At 41.2% G+C, this 26,280-nt stretch overlaps 2 protein-coding genes across 8 annotated transcripts in view; one reads left to right on the forward strand and one right to left on the reverse strand.

Moving 5' to 3' along the window:
* Positions 1 to 14,349, forward strand: part of cd99 (CD99 molecule) — a 41,405-nt gene extending 27,056 nt beyond the window's left edge. For 6 of the 7 annotated variants that reach the window (XM_054752876.1, XM_054752960.1, XM_054752630.1 and 3 more), the window contains 4 exons: positions 379 to 399; positions 12,027 to 12,143; positions 12,213 to 12,266; positions 13,916 to 14,349. In XM_054752876.1, the coding sequence (XP_054608851.1) occupies positions 379 to 399; positions 12,027 to 12,143; positions 12,213 to 12,266; positions 13,916 to 13,944 (221 nt within the window). In that variant the 3' untranslated portion in view covers positions 13,945 to 14,349. The other variant, XM_054752711.1, reaches the window with a different exon arrangement.
* Positions 7,807 to 26,183, reverse strand: prkx (protein kinase X-linked). Its single transcript, XM_054800152.1, has 8 exons — positions 25,616 to 26,183; positions 25,193 to 25,361; positions 24,061 to 24,324; positions 23,206 to 23,325; positions 22,925 to 23,020; positions 22,306 to 22,363; positions 21,699 to 21,776; positions 7,807 to 18,008 (listed from the first exon to the last, which is right to left on the reverse strand). The coding sequence occupies exons 1-8, from the start codon at positions 25,734 to 25,736 to the stop codon at positions 17,883 to 17,885; spliced, it is 1,032 nt and encodes a 343-aa protein (XP_054656127.1). The 5' UTR covers positions 25,737 to 26,183; the 3' UTR covers positions 7,807 to 17,882.
* Between the last annotated feature and the right edge of the window lie 97 nt (positions 26,184 to 26,280).

Genomic DNA, 26,280 nt, shown 5'->3' on the forward strand with positions numbered 1-26,280 from the left:
GAAACAAAGTATTTTATGCTGGCAAAGAGAAATACAAGCTGCAGTCAATCATGGTCACTAATGAGAAATTAATCTGGCTTTGCCTTGTCAAGTGAAAAGACATTTTGGAACCTTCAGCAAAGCCGACTACTGTTGGCTGGTGACCAGTCCGGGGTGTACTCCACTTCTTACCCAAAGTCAACTGCAATAGGCTACAGCTTACTCATGACCTTGAACAGGATAAGCGGTAGAACATATATAAACATTCAAATTTTGTGTGCTAACAGCAGTACTCTCAAAAGGGGTCAAAAGACCCCGCACCATGAACAGAGTCAGTATGTCTTTCATATACAGAACAATGTACAGCTGTAGAATAATTCCGTTTTGTCATCTTTACAGGTGGTGGTGATCAGCCTCAAGGTAAATAAACTTTATTTTCTGCTATTTCAAATGTATTTCCTGTTTTTGTCTTGATACCTCGTGTGTGACTGCTGCTGTAATCATGAAAATCAACTCTTGAGCCCTGTCATCAAACAGATACAGGTGGGCATGAATGTCACATTCAGCTTTTGGTCCTTGATCATTTATTTGCACCATTCTTTTTTCCAGGATGGAATGATAATACAACATATATCTTTCATGACTTTTCAAATTAAGAATTGTGTGCACAAGTTAGATTTTTTTTGTACCTTCTCTCGTTTACACAAGGTTATGATGAACATTAGAAATGAACATTAAGGCTCAAATATATAAATTATAAATAATATATTGTTTGCCTTCCTGGCATAGTCCACAAATGTTCAACAGGGTTGAGGTCAGGGCTTTGGGAAGGCCATTCCAGAAGCTTCATGTTAACCTGACGTGTGTTTGGGACCACTGTCCTGTTGGAACACCCGATTGTGTTCACGTTTCAGCTGTCTTGCTACAGTTTGAGGTGAATTACAAAATTCTAGAGGTAGTTGCTTGAATCAACGTCTTGCCATTGTGGCCAAATTTGTCTCATCTGACCATCAAACGTTTGTCCAGAGGGCATTTGGCTTGTCCATTCTGACATTGTAAATTTCAGTCAAGCTTGCTGGTGTCTATTTCGGAGCTGGGGCTTCTTTCTTGGTCGTCCATGGTGACATCAGACCTGTTTCACGATGGACAATGACACTGACTACATTTATGTCCACTAAAACAGGTGGATTCTTGAAATAATGTGGTCTTTCCTTTTCCACACTTCCATGTGAAGTCCCAGTTTACATGCATTCTGTCCATATACTTTGAAATATTGACTTAATTCAGCTTCTGTAACATAAATTTATCTCCTTGTTGCTGTAAACATGTTTGGTCTTCTCCTGTCAATTTAATGATAGCCTACAGTTTGGTTCCTTTGATACACTTACTACATGCTTATATAGTAATAATAAGCATATATAGTATGCTTGTATAGTAATAATACTTACAAGTACATATTTACATTATAATTACACACAGCCACTAACCTGTGAAAATACGGCAACTTGTTCGATGATGATGATACGTTAGATACGCATACCCAGGCCTTTGTCTTTGAATGGGTGAGTACAGCGTGTCTTCTAAATACAGTGTTCCCATGCAACATCGCGTTTCACCTTTCGCGGACTCGCTGTTTTGCTGATTTATTATATAAGTGCAATTTTGCATGTTTTTTTCTAACAGCGTATGAACACACATCGTGTTCTGCGTCCTTGTGGTGTATTACAGCGATCTAACGGTGTTCTGTTGTATGTGTCTGTTGTTGTATTTACTACTGCTACCAGTAGAGGGTGTTGTATACTCATGGGAGAGTTGGAAGATGTGCGCAGCTGGAGTAAAGATGATCTCCATCCACCTCGTCTCAGTATGTGTAGCCGGGTAAATATAGAGCTACAACAGTCCTGAGGGAGAACCCGCCCATTGTGTTCTGCATTCTGATTGGCTGTAGACCATGGTCAATCAATCCCCCTTGTGCAGCACTGCCGTGTTTCCTGTTTGTTTGCTAGCGATCATACAACAGCAGTGTTGTATATGTGCACGTTTTCTCCCCGACAAAACCCACAATGTCGATGAAATGTTCTGCACCCAAAAGGCAGAGGAATCCAGCAATCACACAAAAATTTTGACTTTTGGACATGCTGAAGGAAGACAGAAGTTACGTGGCTGTAGGGCGCCATTACGGAATACTGTAAATGAATCTTGTGTTCGTGGAGGACGACCAGGAGGAGTAAAATACTAAGACAGGAGCAATATGTTTTAACAAGGATACAAAAATGCTACATCCAGGACGAGTCACTGTCAGAAGAGTAAAATACACGTGAGTCACTTAATAATTTCATGTGTCCAACCTAGTGGTATCATTCAAATTCTACCGAAATTGGAACTTTGAGAGTGTTTAAACAAGAGAGAAAATGTTAATGCCTGTTTGAGAAAAGTGTATACAAGTGTATAATGAGGGGTTTTACAGCCTTAAGACATACTGTATATAATAATTGTAAAAAACAAAAAGTTTGCTACTTTGCGGATTTCACTTATCGCGGGCTATTTCGAGAACCTATCCCCCGCGATAAACGATGGAACACTCTATTTTATATATGTATTTTAGCTAATTTAGCCATTTTTATGCTGAAAAATGCTTAATTTAGGCCAAGAACACATTTTCATATTTTTGACTAACAATAGGTCGTACTTAGGTATGTCCAATATTGGCTTTTTTGCCGATATCTGATATGCCGATATTGTCCAACTCTCAATTTCCGATTCTGATATCAACTGATACCGATATGTGCACCATAGATTACTTTTTCTGTTTTTCATGCACTGTAGGACATTTTCAGTCAGATTTTCGCCACCTGTCTCTGATTTTTGGCCAATTTCATGTCTCATAATGCACCTTTGGTGAAAGTGTATAGCGGGTCTAGGAGTGGTTGTCTGCTTTTGGTCAATCTTAATGAGCAGAGCTATCGGGTTGAAACAGTGGTGCTACTTTTGGAAGCAATGTCATCTAAATCCACGCCCTCTCCAAATGGAAAACACAGATCGCTGGCAACGGGTTCCATGGATGTAAATGCCTCTCATATTCTGACAAGATGCTCTGAACTTGTTCCTCATATATAGCCTACATTTTAAAAGCAGAGATAATGTACACATCATAGTACATCTATCACTTTATTGAGGGCCAGAGATGTCAGAATGGGCAACTAAGTCGGCTGTGGTCGATTTTTCAGGCTTTTGATTGGGAAAAAATGTGCATGGCAGCTGTTGAATGTGTTCAAGAAGAGTTTTATTGTCCTATGCACAGTAAAACAGGTAGTTCTGCTATGCAATGAAATTCTTGTTCTGTTCATTCTCCCAAAAAAAGAAAGAAAACACAAGAAAATGAATAAGAACATAAGGAACATTAATGCCAATAAATTAAGCAACAAGAACAGAAAAGACATGAATACCAATGAATGAATAAATAAATAAATAAATAGAGTTATGAGTGTGTGCGTGTGTTGCGTGCGGCGTGTGTGAGTGCTTTGTTGAGAAGCCTGATGGCCTGTGGGTAAAAGCTGTTTGCCAGTCTTGTGGTCCTGGACTTCAAACTCCTGTAGTGTCTGCCTGACGGTAGGAGTGTTGTGGATGTGTGCTGTCCTTGATGAGGTTGTGTGTTCTTCGTAGGAATCTAGTTTTACAAAGGTCTTGCAATGAGGAGAGGGCTGCCCCAACAATGTTCTGTGAGGTCTTGAGGCTGGAGTGCCTTCCTATCATGTGTTGTACAGTTACCGTACCAAACAGCTACCAACAAGCTGTGAGTGGCATAGCAGCGACCCAAAAGAACAGGGCATGAGTAGACTTTGCGATTGTTTGAATTCCAACGATTCCGGTAGATTCCTCGTCCTAATGATTTTCAATTTGAATTCTTTTAAGAGGCAGGGTGATAAAAGTTTGCATGGTTTAAATGAAGATGCTTCTTTTTGCATGAAAGCCACAGGTGTCCATGTGGTAATATGGGATATTTACACAGAAAGACACACTATAAACCTTGCAATCCTACCTACACTTGACGTTCTCAACGAGTGATCGTTAGCTCTGCAAATGAGTGAGGCTCTGTGGAATTTGGGGAAGTTTAGCGGGGAAACATGCAATCTGGAAATGGTGCATTGAGCCCGGCCAGAACGCTGAGGTATTCTGACTGGAGCATGCCCAGAGAGGGCAGCAGGGGAAGGGGCTTGATGCGGCTTGGTGTCCAGCCAAGAATAGCTCCATGGATGGTGGGGAAGTTTAGCGAGGGAAGGGACTTCTTGCAGCCTGGACATGGTGCGTGGAGACCGGCCAGTTAGGCGTCTACTTCTTCCGGCAACGAAACTTGTAATCAAAATGAAGTACCAGTTCCCATCAATGATCGAGACTCAATGCCCAACCCTACATATCAGTAGTGAAATTGTGCAGCACCACACAACATTTCCAGTTTGCATCGCTTGTGTGCCACATGGTTAGTTATGAGGTGTCCCGATCAGATATTGATATTTAATGGCGGGCCGATATCAGCAAAAACCGAGTATGGTATTATATCGGCCTGCATCTAAAATCTCCAATATTGGCACTCCGATACAAGCAGTCGATTCCAGACTCCGCCCCAGCATATTTATCCAGCAGTGGTCGGATAGAGCCCACGTGATTACAATAACAGCATGTGCTGACGTGTTCAGCATGGAGTAGGAGTGATGTCGGCCGTGTGTATTTTTCATTAAAGTCCGAAAAAGACGTCGTCCGTGGTGGTACAGAACCAGGGAAGTTGAACATGACCAAAACTCATCACGCAGGAAGCAGGATTTTCGCAACACCACGGCTTCCGGAAAGATCCACCGCTGATGACACTTTCGCAAAGAGTGAGAAACTACCACGGGACGACAAAAAGTCATGACCTGTAACAGAAAAGATGACCAGCCCCAGTCGGTGGCGAGTAAAGTCGTGTTTAGACGGTTAATTGATCTTGAACCTTTCTCCAGTATACTGTATTATGCCTAGCCGCTACTACATTATGGATAAAACTATACCTCGGATCCTTAAAGAAGTAAATCGGGCCGTTTTTCTCTTACCTACTGTTGCTGATTATTGTTCTCTGTTTCAGTAATATCACTTTATCAAACCTTTTCTACCATTCCACTCTACAAAATACCTAATAAAAGTATGTGCGATTCGTGCTTATGTCAGATTGATATCGGTTTCCGCTAATATTCAAGGCTGCAATATCGGTGTCAGATCAGAAGTGAAAAAGTTGTATCAGGACACCCCTAGTAGTAGTTCTTACTCTTCTGGTTTGAGTTTCGACAAGAAAACATGGACAAGAACATACGAATGTATGAAAAATACTAGGGCTGCAGCTATCAAGTATTTCAGTCACTGAGTAATCTACTGAAATGATTTTTGATTAATCCAGTAATCGGAAAAATGTGCTTGGTTAAGGAGCAATTATACATACATAAGAGAAAATAGATCGATCGATCGATCACTTAAATCACAAAATAAAATAAAGCAAACAATGCAAGACATGAGAGACAAGGAAAATCAGACATAGAATGAGAATAAATAAGAATAAAGTGTTATATGAAACCTAATAGAAGATTAAGAATAAAACATTTCACTAAATAATGAACGGGCAAATGGTTCCATTTTTTAGATAATCAACCATCTTATTTGTTAAATCCACATTGTGCATGAACTACATCAGTGATCACCAACCTTTTTGAGACCCAGATCCCCTTTCTGGGCCGTGAACCTGCATATACACATATACATATATACTGTATATAGTTTCCACATTTCACCTTTTTCTTATTGTGCCTTTTGCTGTGATTTTTTAAAATCATTTTTGCTGTTTTTTAAATTTTATTTTGTTTCTGCAGTGATGCAATGACAAATGAGCCACGGGCCGCAGATGGCCCTTGAGCCGCAGTTTGGGCACCCCTGCTTTTGTGGCTCTCGGTCGGGGTTGGGTCTTGTGGTGTCAGCTTCAACCACAACCCTTATTTGGCTTGCTGGCTCATTGTACAGTAGTGGGCGAGCGATGCAGATTGAGGAGAGAGGGGCTGGTCAAAGCGTTACAACGGTCAGCCCTTAATGAGCGGCAGCGTCGCGGCTCAAAGATTTTTTGGGAGGTGCACGTCTGTGGAGTTATATTTGTGCCTTAATTTTGAGGTAGCAAAGGCAGATTTTGAGCCAAATTAACGTGCAATAATTACTGTTGTGTGCACAGGCACATCGCTGCATGCGCTCTGTCACCCTCCCTCTCTCGCTTGCCCTTTTTGCTAGCGCGGAGGGGCGAGTTGGTGTATGAGGTGAGCCTGTGTACTCGTGTACCACCTCCCGGGTTTTAGGGACTGGGCGCCTTACTGAGGCTTGCGGGTTGCTGCCTGGATAGCGGCGAGGTGTACGGAAGTGTTCAGTGGACAAAATCGATCTCCAGGAGGTGAGGACACTCATGTGATAATACATTTTATTCAAATGTTCTCCCGATCGCTGGCAAACTCCCAAAGATCGACCAATAGCTCACGATCGACGGCTTGGCGACCCTTGGACTACATGATGGTGCTTCTGTAGATGAATTACTCCATCCCAAACTGTAACTATTTACTAGAAAAGGAGAGACATAATAATTACTTGCCTAAGAGGAAAAGGCTTCTTGAGACGTCATCTGTACTTCTGTGAAGAAGGTGTCGGACGTTTCGCTCCTCATCCGAAGAGCTTCGTCAGCGAACTAATAAGTGCTGGTAGCTTAGGCCTTAAATACAGTAAGAGTGGGCGGAATTGGTGTGCCAACACCCTCCTCCTATTGGTTCGTTACACTAAGCCTGGGCGGAGTAGTGGTATAATCCTATCCTGTTATTAACACCTCCGATAAAAGGGAAGTGTCGCTCCCTGAATTGGGTATGAACGACTCTGATACTGGCTTGTTAGCATCTATTGTTCTGGCTCGGCCCTGCCTTCACCTCATTTGCAAGACTAAGAGCTGTGGGTTTTGGTCTCAGTAACCTGCTGAACACAGGGTCCAAATTAAACCTCAAACCACCATTCCGATTCAATGATGGGTTCTGTTGTTTGACAAAAATAGCTTCCTTTACTCCTCTTTCAAACCATCTGTTTTCTTTGGCCAAAATCTTTACCTCGCTGTCCTGAAAAGAGTGATTGGTTGCTTTAAGGTGTAGATGTACTGCTGATTGAGGATCACTAGCATTGTCCCTGCGATGTTGATAAAGCCTTTTTTGGAGCATTTGCTTAGTTTCCCCAATGTAGTGCTCTTTGCATTCCTCATCTTTACAGTGGATGGAATAGACCACATTGCTCTGTTTCTGGTTTGGAGCCTTGTCTTTAGGATACACTAATTTTTGTCTCAGGGTATTTACTGGTTTGAAATAGGTAGGAATTTTCAGCAGGAGTGTTCAGCAGGTTACTGAGACCAAAACCCACAGCTCTTAGTCTTGCAAATGAGGTGAAGGCAGGGCCGAGCCAGAACAATAGATGCTAACAAGCCAGTATCAGAGTCGTTCATACCCAATTCAGGGAGCGACACTTCCCTTTTATCGGAGGTGTTAATAACAGGATAGGATTGTATTGTATGTACTTTATTTATCCCACAGCGGGGAAATTTACTTTGCACTACTTACTTTAGGATTATACCACTACTCCGCCCAGGCTTAGTGTAACGAACCAATAGGAGGAGGGTGTTGGCACACCAATTCCGCCCACTCTTACTGTATTTAAGGCCTAAGCTACCAGCACTTATTAGTTCGCTGACGAAGCTCTTCGGATGAGGAGCAAAACGTCCGACACCTTCTTCACAGAAGTACAGATGACGTCTCAAGAAGCCTTTTCCTCGATGGACAACTCCTGTACGACTGAGAGCCTACACAGACATACTTGCCTAAGACATTACCAAGACTAAATTACATATTACATTATGTTGATGGCTGTGCATGTATGCATCCTAAACTTAAACAGCCTGACTAGAAATAAAAGAAATACTCTTTAAAAGAGTTTTTGCAGCGTTCAAAGTAAAATGAAGACACCTTCTGTCGTGGAACACATTACTCTCAACTAAGTGAGTGAGACACACACTTCCTTGTTCCATTACACAGTATTGTCTGCTCGAAATGAGCAGTGATTAGTGAGCTAAAATGTTTTTATTTTGCATCTTGTTAACTCACAGCGCTGTGTCTTTGCAGATGAAATAAACCCTGTACGAAGTCACTTTACCACCGTTATATAATGCCACACCAGGGGTGTCCAAACTTTTTCCAGCGAGGGCCACATTCTGAAAAATGAACGGATGCAAGGGCCACTTTGATATTTAGGAAACCAACACATAGAGATATGCTAAGAAGCTACAGTATATGTAGCTCAATAAAAAACTGCATTTCACCTTTGTAAAATAGCTGAAATGCTACGAAAAATGACGTTTTTTCCATAATAATGTGAATTTATTATTGTAAAATTGTGACTTTTGTTCTTCGTTCGATTATAACGTTTTTCTTAATATTTTGACTTTATTCCTGTAAAACTACAGCTGTTTTTTCTGTATTTCTGCTGTTTTTTTTATTTATTTCGCAACTATTTGTTGTTCTTCTCATAATTATAACTTCATGTCTTTTGAAAAAAATGTTTTTTTTTTTATTTCAACATTGTTACTGAAATGATATTTTTTCTCATTTTACAAGTTTATTCTCATAAAATTGCAACTTTTTTTCTCATTAGGAAACTATTTTTTTCTCTTAATATTTTGACTTTACCCTGGTCAAATTTCTGCTGTTGATTTTTTTTATTGTCCAAATATCTCAACTTTCTTCCTTTATATTTTCTTCTCCTAATATTTTGACTTTATTCCCATGTTATAAATTTTCCCCCCCCAAGCTAAATTTAAAAAAATTACAACTTTATTCATTGTTTTTTACTTAAAAAAATGACATTTCTCGACATCCTCATACTATTACTTATTCTTGTGAAATGATGTGTTTTTTCTTTGCTAGATTACAAACTCTTCTCTTCAATTAATATTTTGACTTTCCCATTTTTGCTGCTGGTGTTTGTTTGTTTGTTTGTTTGTTTTTTTAGTTTCCTTGTTAAATTACATTTTTAGACTGTTCTGCGGGCCGATACAATCACGACCGCGGGCCGCAAATGGCCCCCGGGCCGCTCTTTGGACACCCCTGTGCCACACATTCAACAGTAGTCATAATTAAGAGAAAGCCCGCCCTCCGCGTGCTGTTAGTAAGCTACATTAACCTTCATCTCACTGATTTGCGCTTCGTTAATTTGACCGTGTCTCTGATCTCCCGCTCCATTCGGGAGGAGATGATGCAACATATACAGTAAGATGTGCTGTTGTGGTATGTTAGTGCCGCGTTACAACGCATACACGTCACGGCGTTCAACTTGCTGTTTCGCCACATTTTCTGTCTGTTTTTCACATGTTGTTTTTTTTCTTTTTCGTTGCCTTGTCTCTTTCACTCGCCTCTTCAGTCTCCCCGTGCCTTCCGCTTCCTTCTTCATCCTCTGGTGACTTAAGCAATTCGGAAATGCAGAAAAAAAATCCTTGTTTATTTTTTGTAATCAAGGTACTCTAATTATTTGAGGAATTGTTGCACCCCCGAAAAATACCAAAAAGAACCAAAAAATCCCCCTGTCAAGGTGCATGTACAAGTTCTAATAATATGCAACAAAAACAGAACAGTGCCTCTGCGTCAGAGTGGTTTACTATTTTTGACTTGTGCTATTATTAACTCTGCTATGGTTAACCTTTTGGGTTCCGGCGCAGGTGGGGTTTATTTATTTCAAATATGGCAGCATCACCAACTACTCCATTTATTGAACTTTTACTTTGATTATATATTGATTAGATATTATCAGGTGTCACCCTGGTCTGGTGTAGGTCTGGTCCGGTCTATGTGGCTAAAACTATGGTGCAATTTTGTGTTGTTGCAGACCCAGACCTTCAGTGGGGCCAAGTCCTGAAGATGCTAATTGCTAACATGCCGGAGGAATTCTTTATGTGGATGTCCAATATAAGACAGACCTTAGAGAGGATCTTGGAACTGATGCAGGCTGTGGCCTGATTGTACTGATTCCTCACGATCTTTTGACTAAGGTTCTTGGTACTTGATTCTGGTATGACTATCCAAGGGAAGTCAGATCCAGATGCAACTGGACTCGGTTCTGTATTCTGTAGGTAACATCTTGTTTTCATTCATGAAGCTTTCTCATCTCAAACTGGATGACAAACCCAGGTCTGCCATTGGTCTTCTTAGCGGACGACCACACGTCACTGCAACACTCGTCATGTTTACTCAAACAACTGCAGCATTTCCAGTGATTCCAGACAGCACCTGGGTTTTCCTCCGCACAGTTCTCATTAACACAATAGTCTCCTTTTCATGAATTTATTTTTTGTTTTTAGTTTTTTTAATGACCACTCAATAGCTGTTGGGGAAATTGGTTGAGTTGTTGGATTCCTAGTTCTCTGTCTGTTGCTAATGCAGACGTTAGTTTTGGGTGCACAGTAGATTGGTCAGAGTTTTTGTGTCTGCGGCAGTAATTGAGATTTCAACATCGGTCCAAAATGGTGTCATTCAACATCGTCTGAGCTGCATGTGGCAAAAATGCAAGCGTGATGTACGCCTTGGCAAATTAATAAAACAAGGATTGGGTGCAGAAGTCTGAAGTTATTTTGGGAGATATTAGATTATACACACTCAAATGTGTACAATCTAATATTTGGTTACAATTAGCTCAGGAATTTTCACTCAGACCAGATGTTTTTTTTTGTTACCACCAACAAGCATCTGGTGTACTTCGACCTTGATATTTGACCAAACTCTTAAAAATGAGTATGAATCAGAAGGACCGAGGACAGGCTTGATCTTGGGCCATAGCTTTTTATTCCGGCCTTCCCAACTTTTCCAAATTATTTTATTAAAACTGTTACACACCGAAGCTGTTGTCGCTGCAATGCTGTTTTTTAACTACCATTTGCGCAATGAAAATAGCCGTCATTCGCCACTTTGCGCTTTGAATTTTGCGGCTTCACTGTATCGTGTTTTTTCAAAAATATACTCATTAATAAATCATGGCAGTTTCCGTGGTTGAATACGGCCTATTATTTGTCCAAAAAAATACGCATATTTAGGCAAATCTGATGTAATTTTTGCCTAAATTAAGCATTTTCAAGCAAAAAAAAAAATGGCAAAATGAAGGAAAATACAAATGTAAGGTATTCACAAGACACATTCAAAAACATGTTGTGATGATATGTGGTATTCTACACTGGTCACTAGGTGATGTTATATTGTAATGTCAGCCACCGCAGGAAGTACTGCACGGAAACCAGAAGTTAAAAAGGAACAAGGAAGTGTCCCACTGCTATCATGTCTGAGCCGACATTATGTTTTATGTTTACTATGTTGGCTAGAGTGTAAAGGTGACTATAGGGGTGTTATTTCATGTCTAGAGGGCTCTAAAAATGTCAAAAAAACATATTTAAAAAGGTCATAAACAGGTTTTCTATGCCCTCACTACATAAATACTTGACGGAAATTCATTAATCACCGTCCTGAACCGATTAACTGCGATAAACGAGGGATGACTGGAATTTCAATGGCTTTTAAAACTGCAGGTTCTGTGCTTTACTGTGATTTTGCTGCATTTTAATTGGATGGCACACCAGTGTATAAATAGGTTGGGAGGTGCGTCTTTTAGCCTTATTCGTGTGCGTGCCAAAAGGGGGAGCAAACACAGTGAAAGTGTATTTTCTAAGCTAAGGAACAAAAACTGTGGATTGCAGAAGACTATATCATTAGATTCAATCATGTTTTCAATTCAGGAAATGATTACATTATCATTTTTTTAGTAGTGGGTGTGGCGTGGGGCGACATGGTTTTATAGTCTGAATTGGTTCTTCCATACGTTCTGAGGTTTGTGAGTATAGAAGGTTTTGCGCTGGGATCCATCCACACATCCATCCACCGTCAAGAAAAATCACCCTGATGGATTTGTTTGCTTTTGTCTCCAAGAGGCCGGATCCGGGACAATTGCCGGAATCGCCAGTGCCATTGGAGTGGCCTTGCTAGGAGCAGCGTCCAGTTACTTCGCTTACCAGAAGAAAAAACTGTGTTTCAAGATCCAGGGAGGTAAATCTTGACTGGTTTTACTGGAGATGTGGATGGGATGCTGAGGTACTAAAAGTGCTTTGTGGGCAGGTGCTGACCCAGAGAGCGGCAAAGGCCAACACATGACCCGGTCCGAACCTCAAGGTAGGCTTTCACCCACGCAACAATTTACTTCAGAAATGTGCGGACGTGTTTATGTCATTGAACTTATCCTTTACATTGCTCATATATTGTTTACAATTCTACACACGCAGTCATGCACTTGTACAAATTCTAATTATTAAGGAACTTGATGTCAAACAAGCTGGCGTCACGGGTGAGCTGGAGCCTATCCCAGCTGACGCTGGACCATAGGTGTGTTCAGCGGTCAATGTACAAAATGTGGCGAGTGGCAACACAGAGACGACAGTGCCAGAAATAAATGAAGATATGCACGGCATGTCTGCGACGACTCAGCAACACATGGAGACACATACTCTACAGCGATGGTGTGCTGTGGGGGCCAGCAAACTATCACAAGCACTGACCTACAACTTAAAATTGGAGTACAGTATTTGTTCCATGAAATTATATAAACTCATTCCCAACAGTCCATTATCTTCATTTAGTAGCGTGTCTCTTGGTGCTTTGTTTCCAGTAGTGTATGTGTATGGTAGCTCCAATCAGATTTCAGCTTCTATGCGTTGCAATGCCGGTGTAATCTGCACACGGCCTTCAGAATCAGTAGTGCTGGCCCATGTTACTTAGTTTCAGTGGAAGTTCGGTAAGTGTCACCAGTTATTTAAACATCAGATTTCAGATTCTTCTCACGAGGCCAGCTAGCATGCGTAAGGTAACGTCGCCGTTTTTGCGTCCTCCACCAATTCCCGATATTCAGGATTTGACAGGGCGCTTGACCGCCTGAGCGCATGAACAGTCAGCACATAACTGATCCTGTTGCGACACGAAGAAAGCAGGCAGACATGTTCATTGTTCTGCGTGCGTTCGACGAACAAATGAGAGAGTCGTGTATACAGTCGTGCCTTGTCACTTTTCGCTTCAAATTTTGTGCCTTTACTTTATCATGGTTTTTCAAAACATTACAAAAATCAGCAATGTTTTGTGGTAACTACAGCATATCATTAGTAACAAAAAAAAAAAAATGCCTATTAAAATTTGACCTATTCCTGACCTAAATCAAGTATTTTCAAGCGTAAAAGTGGCTAAAGAACTAAAATACAAATACAAGGCATTCAGAAGAAGCATTCAAATACATTTTTGATAAGTAGTATTTTACACTGGTCATTGTGACTCTCCCAATGCAACGATGTGAGTCTATATTATGTCTTATTTAGGTCTTCAATGTGTTATTTTCTATTATGTCAACTATATTGGGTAATAAAAGTGTAAAGGTGACTATAGGGGTGTTATTTCATGTCTACAGGGCTCTAATGATGTTAAAACCCGTATTTAGAAGTTGGTAAACAGGTTTGCTATGCTCTAACTATGAAAGTATTCCATTTATAAATAAGGAATCATACTTGGCATAAATTCACTTATCACTGTCGGCTCTGGAACCAATTAATCGCGAAAAACGTGGGATTACTGCGCCGTTTTGACAGCCCAGGAAAGGATTTATTCGCCACTTCCACAGGAAACCTTCCAGACTAGTGCGCATGAGTGAATAGTGAGTGTGATGTAATATTTCGTGTTTCTGCTTTGGTCATGTTCTTGATTCTGAAGTGTTGTAGATGATGTTTTCTAAGAACATGCTGGTGAATGATACATACTGTATTTGTATTCTCTTTTTCCAGCTTTCAGCACCTTGCTCAGTAGATCGTAGACTGGCGACTGCACAAGAAAGACCTCCTCCATTGGATTCTTTTATATGTTGTTGTTGTTGTTCAGTCTGATGCCTTGTTTTTTTTATCATGACAAAACATTTTACCAGCTTGACCATTTATTGTACATTGTTCTTGTTACTTCTGTGTATTCGCACATCCTGGTGTCATTTTTGGATTTCTGTTGTGATAGTAGGAATGTTTTATGTCGTAATGTCTGCAGTGTTTTTTTCCCTTAGATTAAGAGATGAAAAGATTGGAAAAGTTTAATGTAGGTGCTTTTTTCAAGCGTCAATGGATGGATATTATTGTTTCTCAATTATGACAAACCTGCTGGTGAGGAATTTCAACATCATCCTAATTTATGCTATTGTTGACTTGCCACAATAAAAACTTTTTTTCCCCCACCTTAGTTCTCCTTAGTGTCATAAAGTTATATTTACTTGTTTTGAATGGAAACATGTAAAACATTATTGGGTTTCTAGAAAACCTGTCCTCCTTATCCGGTTGTGGGTTGCAGGGGAGAGCAGTGTTGAAGCTAAGGTCACAACCTGTCATATGGGCTCCTACGGTCGGTCTACGTGCAAAAAAATGCAGGAATCGCAGGGAGGGCATGCGTGATGTGCTGATTTTCGAACCATAGACCGGCCACAGACGTTCTATGTTTTGACAATAAAAACTCAACGGGCGCTTGCGTTTTTTACAGGTTGCAAGACAAACTTACGCACTTTGTACGCCTTCGTGCATTACCCGTACAGGCAACGTGCGTCTTCCGTACGTTTTGCTGGTGTCAGGTTTGTGCAAAATGTCACTTTTTTCGTACGTGGCACTTGCGGACTCCTATGTGTGTCGTGCGCCACACATGCACCCCACATATGTAATTAGACGCACGTTCAGGTATTTAGTACGTCCTCCATGCCTGTCGAGATCTTACTCCTTCATGGTCACCACGACTACGTTCTCCACAAACAAACAAAAAACACAGCTTTTTGGGGAACGCCAAAAATCACGCTGGCAAAAAGAATTTACGTCTGGTTGTGACGGCTTAAGGTCCAAACATACTTGGGTGGAAAGTACACAGAACGGAGTTTGCAGAGGTCCGTGCAGACTCAAAACGGGCGTCCGCAAGCCCCTTGTGCGCAAAGCTCCAATTTCACTACCACTCGGACTCCGCGCACTAATGTCACATAAAACACCGCTTGGCATGTATTTTTCACATCGACCCGTTTTTAATGTGACACACTGTCAAGTCCAATGGAGACGAGCTTCAAAGAGAGACGGGCAGAAAAAGTACGGCGATCTTATGACACGTCACAGAGAGACTACAAGGACGACCAAAAACCAAAGACATTGCTCAAACACTGGGCAAGGATGAGGCAGCAAAGCCAGCAGGCAGAGCAGCTCGTCTTACTCATCATCTGCGTAGGACGCCAGGAGAGAAAAAACGCACAAGGATTGTGTTGTATGTCGTGTAAGTACATGTAGTGTATGTCGTGTTTCACAGAAACGTCGCATGAAACTGCATCATAGGCAGTGCGCTCCGCTATGAAAGCTCTGATGACCGCAGACGTTTGGCATGGCGTCCGCCCCGCTCACTGTACGTTGGAGTCTGTGAGCACCTTTAGTAGGGAAGCCCAGACTTCCAGGTCTCCAACCACCTGTGCCAGTTCCACTGTGATGCGAGCTGCGGGACATAATCCCTCCAGCGTGTCCTTGGCCTCCTCCCAGTTGAGCATGCACGGAACACCTCACCACAAAGGCATTTGGACAAGTTGACCTACCAAACTCAACTGGTTCCTCTGCTACTCTGAGATCCCCACCCTATCTTTTAGGGTGAGTCCAACCACCCTACGGAGGAAACTCATTGCAGTCGCTTGTATCCACGATCCTGCTCTTTAGGTCACTACCCAAAATTTGCAACCAGGTGAGGTTAGGAACATAGATCGGTCCAGGTCAAGACAGTCCAATATAGTGACCGCATTACTGCAGGTGCCGCGCCCACCTGCCTGTCGATCTCACACTCCAGCCTTCCGTCACTTGTGAACAAAATCCTGAGATACTTGAACTCGTCTGTTCGGGGCAAGACCTCACTCCCAACCCAGAGGGTGCAATCCACCCTTACCTCGCTGAGAGCCATGGCCTCAGATCTGGATTTGTAAAACCTCATGCCAGAATCGTGAACAGCCCAGGTAAATGCCCAAGGTCGCACCAGGATGAGCTCCAAAGGCCCCCAAACTGGACATCCTCAAAGCCTTGGCTGTGCCTGTAAATTCGGTCCATAAAAGATTATGCACAAAAGGGCGGAGGCTGATCTTCGCCATGAACAGGCTCGACGTAGGACGGCGCAATCAACTGAGAAGGGTGGATTGTGCCCTTAAAAAAATGGACTGTTGATGTCTTTGTAAAGTATGTGATTGGATAGATGTTAGCCATGCACCCAAACGCCACAGACAATAGCTGCCTCAAGTAGTCAGTGGTAAAGATCAGGTATTGAATTCTTTTTATTAAAATAAAAACTGAAAAATATTAAAATCCATAAAATGCAAAGCATGCAGCTGACTTAAAAGCAATTTGAAGTGTTCCTCAGCTACTTTGACATATACAGTCGTCCCTCGTTTATCGTGGTAAATTGGCTCCAGACCCGACCGTGACAAGTGAATTTCGGTAAAGTAGTATTCCTTATAAATTGATTATTTTCGTAGTTACAGCATTGAAAACCTGTTTATTATTAAAGCCCTCTAGACATGAAATAACACCCCTATAGTCACCTTTATACTCATGTTACCCAATATAGTGCAGTAAGACATATAAGAAATAAGCCTTATAAGAAATAAGGCCCGTTTGTGTTGCTGTAAATGTGTTCCCCAGGGGAGTAGAGTGAGTGGCGGACTGGAAGTGATGGCTGGGGTTCAGAGTTGAGTTTCAGTTTGCCGAGGATTACGGCTGCAAAAGTATGTTTTTATTAGGGATTTTTGTCTGGGTCTGCTGCTTGTGTGTCTCACCGAACTTCACAGTAACATTACTGACATCTACTGACTAGTGTCCAATACAACAAGTATATCAGCGTCTTTGAATGCCTTAAATATGTGTTTTAGTTTATTTAGCCATTGTTATGCTCGAAAATGCTTAATTACTTAAAAAAAAAAAATGTAACATTAGCTTAAATATTCATATTTTGAGTTGTGACTAATAATAGGCCACATTCAATCATGTACAGCATGATTTATTTATCATTCAAACCGCAAAGTGGCGAAGGGACAAGTGTAAAAAAAAAACTAAACGCTGAGAAGAAGCAGAAGAAGAAGCAAGAGTTTCCCTTCCACATGTTGCAAGTTTATTTTCTGTTCTTTCAAATCCAGAGGCTTTGAAGATGGCTTTAGACGTGTCAACTGTTGAGCACCAACGAGAAACCGATTTTGTCAACCTGATCCTGATCATTCACAACATAAATGCATTTTCATTCATTTAGAGACATTACCGTAAAAAAAACAAAAACAAAAGCAAACATGACAGCAGACGAGAGCACCTTAAAACCGCAGTTTTTCCCCACACATGCCACAATCGACTCCAGGTTGACAAAAATCACAATTTCAAGTGAAATTCCCCAAAACTGGTAGCGAAAACATAAGGCACCTCTTTGCTGCCTTTCATAAACAATTAAAGTCGTATTCCTCATAATACTCGCTTCTGGCCAGACAACAGTCACAGGGTTCAGAGGTCAAAGAAATATGTCCTTTAAAAGAGGACAAAATATAAAAGACTATTTAAAAAAACCTAGAAAGTAACAGTCTTTGTTTTGTTCTGCTCAGGACAGATTGCAATACTAAAAAACAGAAAGTGGAGATGAATCATTTGCAGATTAAGCAGGTTAAAAAGATTTAACCAACTTGGCCTTTTTTTTTCTTTTTTTTTTTTAAATTATGAAGAAAAGTGAGCGTTATCAGAAGCTACTGAAGATTTCCAAGTCTCTCGGTGGAACGGACGTCTCTTTTTCCCATTCGTCGTTGGTGTACGCTTCAAAGTTTGTGGTGTCGCCTTCGTGGGACACTTTGGGAACGATGGGAGGCTGTGGATTTGCACATTTAAGGTCATTTCAAAGTCATAGCAAATGACTTCAAGGCTAGATTCACAACACGAAAAGACGAATCGGCTACGAGTCATGTCAGGTGGTCCTCGCTTTACGGTGCGGTGCTCGTGCTATCATAAATGAATTCAATTCAATTCATTTTGCTCGGTAACCGTGAGCCTGTGCAGGAAGGATAACATCGCTTATTAGTTCACTTTTTACACTTCATGAGTCACCCAAGTGTCAGTGCGCCAATGAAAAGGAAAGCCATCACCAAGGAAGTGAAAACGAACGTCATTAAAAAGGTCAGCGAGAGGACATTATATTACATAATATAATAATATACAGTATACACAGTCAAAACTGTTGGCAGACTTCTACTGATTCATTTTTGTGTCTGTCCCAAGCAATGTGTCGTTTTCGTTCGTTCATTTTAATTGAATACATTTTTTTTTTATTGATTACAGCTTTTGTCACTTTCAAGTGATTTCACAGACAATTGTGGGTTTTCTGTTCTTCAAGGAAAGGATACGAACAATTTTGTGCACATGACACGTGGCAATAGCGACATTTTGTCTAGACGCGACCGAAAGAAAAACATAAGCGGTGTGAAAAAGTGTTTGCCCCCTTCTTGATTTCTTATTTTTTTGCATGTTCGCCACACTTAATAGTTTCAGATCAGCAAACCAATTTTAAGTATTAGTCAATGACAACACAACTGCACACAAAATGCAGTTTTAAAATGACACTTTTTATTATTAAGGGAGAAAAAACAAAATCCAAACCTACATGGCCCTGTGTGGAAAAAGTGATTGCCCCCGAAACCTAACAACTGCAATCAAGCGTTTGCGTTACCTTGCAAAGAGTCTCTTACAGCGCTGTGGAGGAAATTTGGCCCACTCATCTTTGCAGAATTCTTGTAATTCAGCCACATTGGAGGGTTTTCCAGCATGAAGCACCTTTTAAAGATCAAACCACAGCATCTCAATAGGACTCAGGTCATGACTTTGACTTTGACTCCAAAGTCTTCGATTTGTTTTTCTTCAACCATTCAGAGGTGGACTTGCTGGTGTGTTTTGGATCATTGTCCTGCTGCAGAACCCAAGTTGGTTTCAGCTTGAGGTCACCAACAGATGGCCGGACATTCTTCTTCAGGATTTTTTGGTAGACAGAGAATTCATGGTTCCATTTATCACAGCAAGTTCTCCAGGCCCTGAAGCAGCAAAACAGCCTCAGACCATCACACTACCACCACCGTATTTTACTGCTGGTATGATGTTCTTTTGCGATTGGCTGGCGACCAGTCCAGGGTGTACCCCGCCTGTCGCCCGAAGTCAGTTGGGATAGGCTCCAGCATGCCCCCGCGACCCTAATGAGGATGAAGCGGTATAGAAAATGGATGGAGGGATGGATGATGTTCTTTTTCTGAAATGCGACGTTACTTTTACGCCAGATGTAATGGGACACCCACCTCCCAAAAAGTTCAACCTTTGTCAGACCACAGAGTATTTTCACAAAGCTCCTGAAGATCATCAAGATGTTTTTTGGCATTTTTGTGACAAGCCTTAATGTTCTTTTTGTTCAGCAGTGGTTTTCGTCATAGAACTCTACCATGCAGGCCATTTTTGCCCAGTGTCTTTCAGAGTCATGAACACTGACCTTAACTGAGGCAAGTGAGGCCTGCAGTTCTTTGGATGTTGTTGTGGGGTCTTTTGTGACCTCTTGGATGAGTTGTTGCTGCACTCTTGGAGTCATTTTGGTTGGCCGACCACTCCTGGGAAGGTTCACCAATGTTCCATGTTTTCGGCATTTGTGAATAATGGCTCTCACTGTGGTTCGCTGCAGTCCCAAAGCTTTAGAAATGGCTTCATAACCTTTTCCAGACTGATAGATCTCAATTAAGTTATGTTTTAACAGGAGGCAATCACTTTTTCCACACAGGGCCATGTAGGTTTGGATTTTTTTTCTACCTTAATAACAAAAAGTTTCATTTAAAAACTGCATTTTGTGTTCAGCTGTGTTGTCATTGACTAATATTTACATTTGTTTGATGTGACAAAACATGCAAAAAAAAAAAAAGAAATCAAGAAGGGAGCAAACACTTGTTCACACCATTGTATGTGTTCATGTCTCACGTAAGGATTGTGGATGATAAAAATTCCAAAAAAAGTGCAGTTTTCCGTTCAGGGCAAATGACCACATAGTATTACTTTAACAAGTTTCAGTATGGAAAATAAGTATTTGATCCTCTGCTGACTTTACCCCTTTGCAAATACATGAACAGTACATCATTTTTGTGGTGGATTTATTGTGACAAAGATTGAGATTAGAACTACTTTGTTCAAAGGACAGGACTAATTTGTGAGTTCCATAGACACATAACCAGTCCACGGGGTGCTTGCTGGTTGGTAGGAGACCAAATACTTAATTCACTCAATCTATGGTAATCCCTCACCATGTTGCGCTTCGAATCACAGTTTTTCAAAAATATATGAATTAGTAAACTGATTTAATAAATAAAGCTGCGCCGTGGTTGAATATGGCCTATTTCTCAAAAATATGCATATTAAAGCAAATATTATGCAGGGGTTTTGCCTAAATTAATCATTTTCAAGCATAAAAATGGCTAAATGACATTGTGATGAGATGTAGTATTTTACACTGGTCACTAGGTGCCAGTAATGTTACTGTAATGTTCGGTGAGACCCTGAAACCCCAGACTTGATCGCAGGAAGAACAGGCTTTAATTGCAGGTTTGAGTGACCTCACAACAGGCACAATAATCCCTAACATGGGATGCTGTTGTGGACATAACCCACGCCAAGCTAAAACTCAACTCTGGACTTCCTGGCTGCCCACCGTTCAGTTCCCCTAGCACCGGAACATATTTACACCAACACACAGAAACACGAGTATTATTTGTTTTTTAAAGTACTTATTTACTCTTACTATGTCTACTATATTGGGTAACGGGAGTGTAAAGGTGATTACAGGGGTGTCATTTCATTTGTAGACGGCACTAATAATGTTAAAAAACGTATTTAGACGGTCGTAAACAGGTTTTCTGTTCTATAAATACAAAAATATTTAGTTTATAAATCAGGAATCCTACTTTGGCCACATGGTGGCCTAGTGGTTAGCATGTTGGCCACACAGTCATGAGATCTGAAAGATCTGGGTTCGAATCTCCACTGTCATCTCTGTGTGGAGTTTGCATGTTCTCCCCGTGTGTGGGTGGGTTTTCTCTGGGTACTCCGGTTTCCTCCCCCATTCCAAAAACATGCATGTTAGGTTCATTGGCGACTCTAAATTGTCCATAGGTATGAATGTGAGAGTGAATATATGTGCCCTGCGATTGGCTGGCGACCAGTCCAGGGTGTACTCCGCCTCTCGCCCGAAGTCAGCTGGGATAGGCTCCAGCATACCCGCGACCCTTGTGATGATAAGCGGCATAGAAGATGGATGGATGCAGAAATTCACTTATCACAGTAAGGTCTGCAACCAATTAACCACGACAAATGAGTGATTACTGTTTAACCTTTATTTTGTTATTTTTCCATTCTGTCTCACTGTTATAATAAACCAACCGTAAAAACTGATGTACTTTTCATATTTTTGCAAGGGAGTAAACTTACTAAATCAGTAGGTGATCAAATACTTACTTTGCCAGTGTACTGTTTCAAGGCTTACCTTCATTCTTCTCAGAGGAACGGTCTCCCAGTCGACAGTCTTAAACCATTTGTGTTTTTTGACATCATCTGCTCCGTTCTGAAGTAACACAAACAAGGCAGAAACTCATGACAAGCATACCTCACTGTTGGGATGCTATCATTTGTACCGTATTTTCACGACCATAATGCTCAATAGTGTACAAAAAAAGGGAACTAATTACGCGCAGAATCTTATTAGCATTTTTGAAATGACCTTTTTGGTAACAATACGTCACGTCAGGCTTTCCGTCAGAGGATTTTTGTCGCTTTGTGTTAAAATACACCTACCGTAGTGTTCAAATGTCCCTGTTTGCTCTTCAAGGCAACAAGCACTATTTAGCTCCTGTGGTGTGTGTTACTTTGAACAGAACACGTCTCGTCTACTTTGTTGCATGCATAAAGTAGATTTTGTCATTTTGTCACATTGGTGATATTAAACAATTAAGAAAATACATCAAGTGGCAACTTGCTGCTGTAATAATATGCAATATGCTGTAACACCCAATTTATCACTTTCCAAAATTTTAACTGGTTCTCTCTGTGTCAAGGGTTCAGGGTCAATGGAAAGAAAAATCACTTCAACTCACCTTCATGTTGCCGAGTCTTCTTCCTCGATCAACCACCAGAAACTTCTTGATGATGTCTCTAAGGTAGACATAAACACATATCAGTCCGGGACAGTCTTTTGGCACTACGTACACCATAATAGACCAACAACAGCCCACAACACCACAACAGAGACATGAAAATGTCGCAATAAAAAAATGGAGATGTACAATTATTATTATTATTTTGACTTTAGACTCAGGGTATAATAACACTACGACAATTGCAACATGACAGTGTGAATGCCTGACAGAAAATGACTTTTTTTTAAGCAGATTTGGCTATTATTATTATAGCCATTATTATTATTATATTATTATTATATTATTATTATTAGGCTATTATTATTATAGCCTGTGGTCTTAAACTTTAGATCAGGTGATTGTTTTTGTTTAAATTACAAGTTCCACATGTTTTTTGTCTCACTCCCTCTTCTTGCCTTTGCATATTGTAGCTCTACTTAAAACCTCGTTAAGATCCAAATGCAAATTCTAGCAATTTTTCAACTGGTCTTAATATTTTGATCAGGTCTGTAGCAGTGATGGGACAAGTAAAAGGGTCGCAGCTCGAATTCTTGGAGTGGGCAAAATAAAAGCTTACTTGACATAGAAATCCAGGTGACGTGGAAAGTCCAGTTTTCCGGCCAGAATTTTCTGGTAGATCCCAAAAGGATTGTCATCAAAGAAAGGTGGATATCTGAAGAGAAAAAAAAAAATCAATAATCTGTAGGATTTTAAGTATGAAACACAGTTTGCAGCAAGCCAACAGGAATGTGTTTCTTTCACCTCAGTTGCTCTGGGTGATGTGAAAATAACATGCCCAGTGCTCCCCACCAACTATACCGGTGCATCTCAGCAAAGCATAAAGACAGCAGCACGCACCCTGCCAACATTTCGAAGATGAGGATGCCGAGAGCCCACCAGTCCACTGCTCGGCCATGACCTTTGCTCTGGATTACCTCTGGAGCAAGGTACTCTGGAGTGCCACACAGAGTCCAGGTTCTATTCAGAAAACCAAAGACATGTCAGGCTCCTTTTCCACTCTGCATGGTATGATTTAAATGTGTGTGGTGTTTTGCTGCTTTTCAGACACGTTGAATTGTGTAAATGTAACATGTGATTTTATACATATATACAGGGTATCCAAAAAATGTATACACTTGCTGCAACAGTCTGTCATGCCAAGCATTTGAGAAGACTTTGAAGATGAGGAGAAGCAAGATGGGGCATCCCCACACTACCATCGCAATGTCAGATCCTTCCTTGATGAGATCTTGACAAACCGGTGGATTAGAGGAAGGGGTTTCATCGAATCCCCTCCTCGTTCACCAGACTTTTTGTTATGAGGACACCCAAAAGACAAAGTCTACGCTATGAGATCTGCAACAGTCACTAAATTGAGAGCAGTCATTGAACGTGAACACACGCAAATATCGATGGAATGGTTTGCTGATGCATGCTTTGCGTTGCCAGCAGTGCCGGGACCAGAAGGGACGTCAGTTTGAGAAAAGGCAGTGACAAAACAATAAAATGATGTTTGTAGATTCCATTACATTTTGAAATGGGAAAATTTGAACAAATTTTAATAAACAAATAGTTTACAATTATTGAAAGTGTGTATACGTTCTGTGGGACACCCTGTGTATATATACAATATATACTGTATATAGTAAGCCTTTTAAGTAAAGTAATAGGATGCTAAAATAAGAGTATTAATAATGATTTTACTGTCATGACCTCTCTGAAAGCTTCTTGGCAAAGCCAAAGTCGGTCAGGCGGATATGTCCTTCCCTGTCCAGGAGGATGTTCTCCGGCTTGAGGTCGCGGTACACTATGTCTTTGGAGTGGATGTATTCGATAGCACAGACAATCTCTGAGGCGTAGAAGAGAGCGGTTGCGTTGGTGAAGCGGCCCCGGTTGCGGAGGTAGCTGAACAGTTCACCGCCAGGCACGTAATCCATCAACATATACAGGAAGCATTCGTCGTGGTGCGTCCAAAACCTGGCAAACACAAAAATGCTGCTGTCTGTGAAGACATTCAAACTTGGCAAATACATCAGTGTTTCCCATCCATTAAATTATTTATGGTGGCCAGGCACGATTACATTTGGGCCGCGGGCTGGTGTGGCAGACGGCAACACGAAGGCACACAGCAAAGTCACTACTAATGCAATGTGCACAGTGCGTGTGTGCGCAGGTTGAGGAATTGCTTGGGACTTCGGGCACAGACGTGTTGCAAACGCTCCTCCACAGTGATATTTCACAAACTTTCATAAGAGAAAGCAAAGATTCTAAATTAATCCACACGGTCAAAAGATCTTTTTAGAGATTCCTCCTCGGCATTTTCCCTGTCTGTCATCTTACCCCACAACCAAAAACATGTTTTTAGATTACGGTAGGTCACTTTCCATGACGATGTCATTTGACTGTACATTAAATCTTTATAAGATACTACCTCTCGGCAGTAGACATAACATAATAACACATAAACATTGCCTTAAAAATAACAGATTTCATTAATTTCTTAGTAAAATGCATAATTATTGAATAATACTTTATAGACCTGAATTTAAGACAATGCAGACTCTTTTTCAAGGCTTGTTTTATACTTGTTTTAACCAAAGTATTGCTGAATTTACTTTGTTACACACAGCATGACCTACAATATTGTTTGGATTTTCGATCAAACCTCTCAACACTATGTAAGTTACATGCTGTTAAATGATGAGAAAATGCGAGTGTGCATGGTGTGTTGAACCATTAAATTGTCAAAAACGAGGCCTACACTAACAAACTGCGGTAGACGCTGGAATGTCTATGGATGTGATAAACTTGGGGTTTTGCTGGGAAGAGTGGGGAACAAACTCACAGTCGAATGAGGAAGGGGTGGTTGACCTCTTTCAGCACAGCTTTCTCATTGTAGACATGCTGCTCCTGCTTAAGGCGGATCACGTCAGGGATCTTCATCTGCTTCAGGGCATAGAAGGTCCTGCTCTTCTTGTCCCGTACCAGAAAAACGCGACCAAAGGTTCCTGTACCTGAGGAGGAACACATGGTTTTCAAGCTTTTGCTCCTCCTTGGCACTACTGCTATGGCACTCTGCTGTTTTTGGTTGCCAGACTCTCCACTTCCTGCCTCTCACTTTTAAATGCACCGTGTGGGAAATCAGTAGGCCACTGTACCAAACTGATGGTTCCTTTAGGTTATTAATGTGTAAAAGACATTACAACAGTGTATCTCACCAATGCACAATACACACACAATAATAAACAACGTATTTTATGCAACTCACCTACAGTGGCGATGTTCACCAGGTCATCAAGGCAAAAACAGCTCTGGTCTGATGCCTCATTGCTGTTTTCTTTAGAACAATTGCTCTCATTGCTGACGAGGTCTGGTTTAGAGGACGCCATCAATAATGCGGCTAATTTGTTTTATTTTGAAAGAGTTTCCCATTAAAACGCCATGTCATCCATTTATTGTGACTCGATACATATGCCACGCTAAAATATGACACAAAAACCTACCAATATTGTGGCGGTGTTTTAACTAACGGATATAGTATAAACCCCTGCCTTTGCGGTAAAAAGGACAAAAGAACTTGATGACAAGCAAGCGGCTAGCAGGTTAACAAACAAGCTAACCGTCTAGCCCTTGGCGTCGTTAAAAACGAGTGTCCGGAAGTAACATCTTTACAGTCCCGCCACCTCGATGAAGTTCGTGCCTCCTCCGCATCAAGTTTACTCGTCCTCCGCCATTATTTAGATAAAAACAAACCTCACCCAAGGCGGCATCAACCCGGTTTAGGTGGACTGGTTTACGGATGTAGTTGTTGTGGTAGCCGCTGCCCTTTCCTTCCATTTCCGGTAGCTGGACCACTGATAGTGCACTACTCCCCCCCACAGGCGTCTGCGTGTCATAACACCCCTTCTACGTATCTCACAAGAATGGTCAAAA

Source organism: Dunckerocampus dactyliophorus, chromosome 1 (assembly GCF_027744805.1).
Source record: "Dunckerocampus dactyliophorus isolate RoL2022-P2 chromosome 1, RoL_Ddac_1.1, whole genome shotgun sequence".
Lineage (NCBI taxonomy): Eukaryota > Metazoa > Chordata > Actinopteri > Syngnathiformes > Syngnathidae > Dunckerocampus > Dunckerocampus dactyliophorus.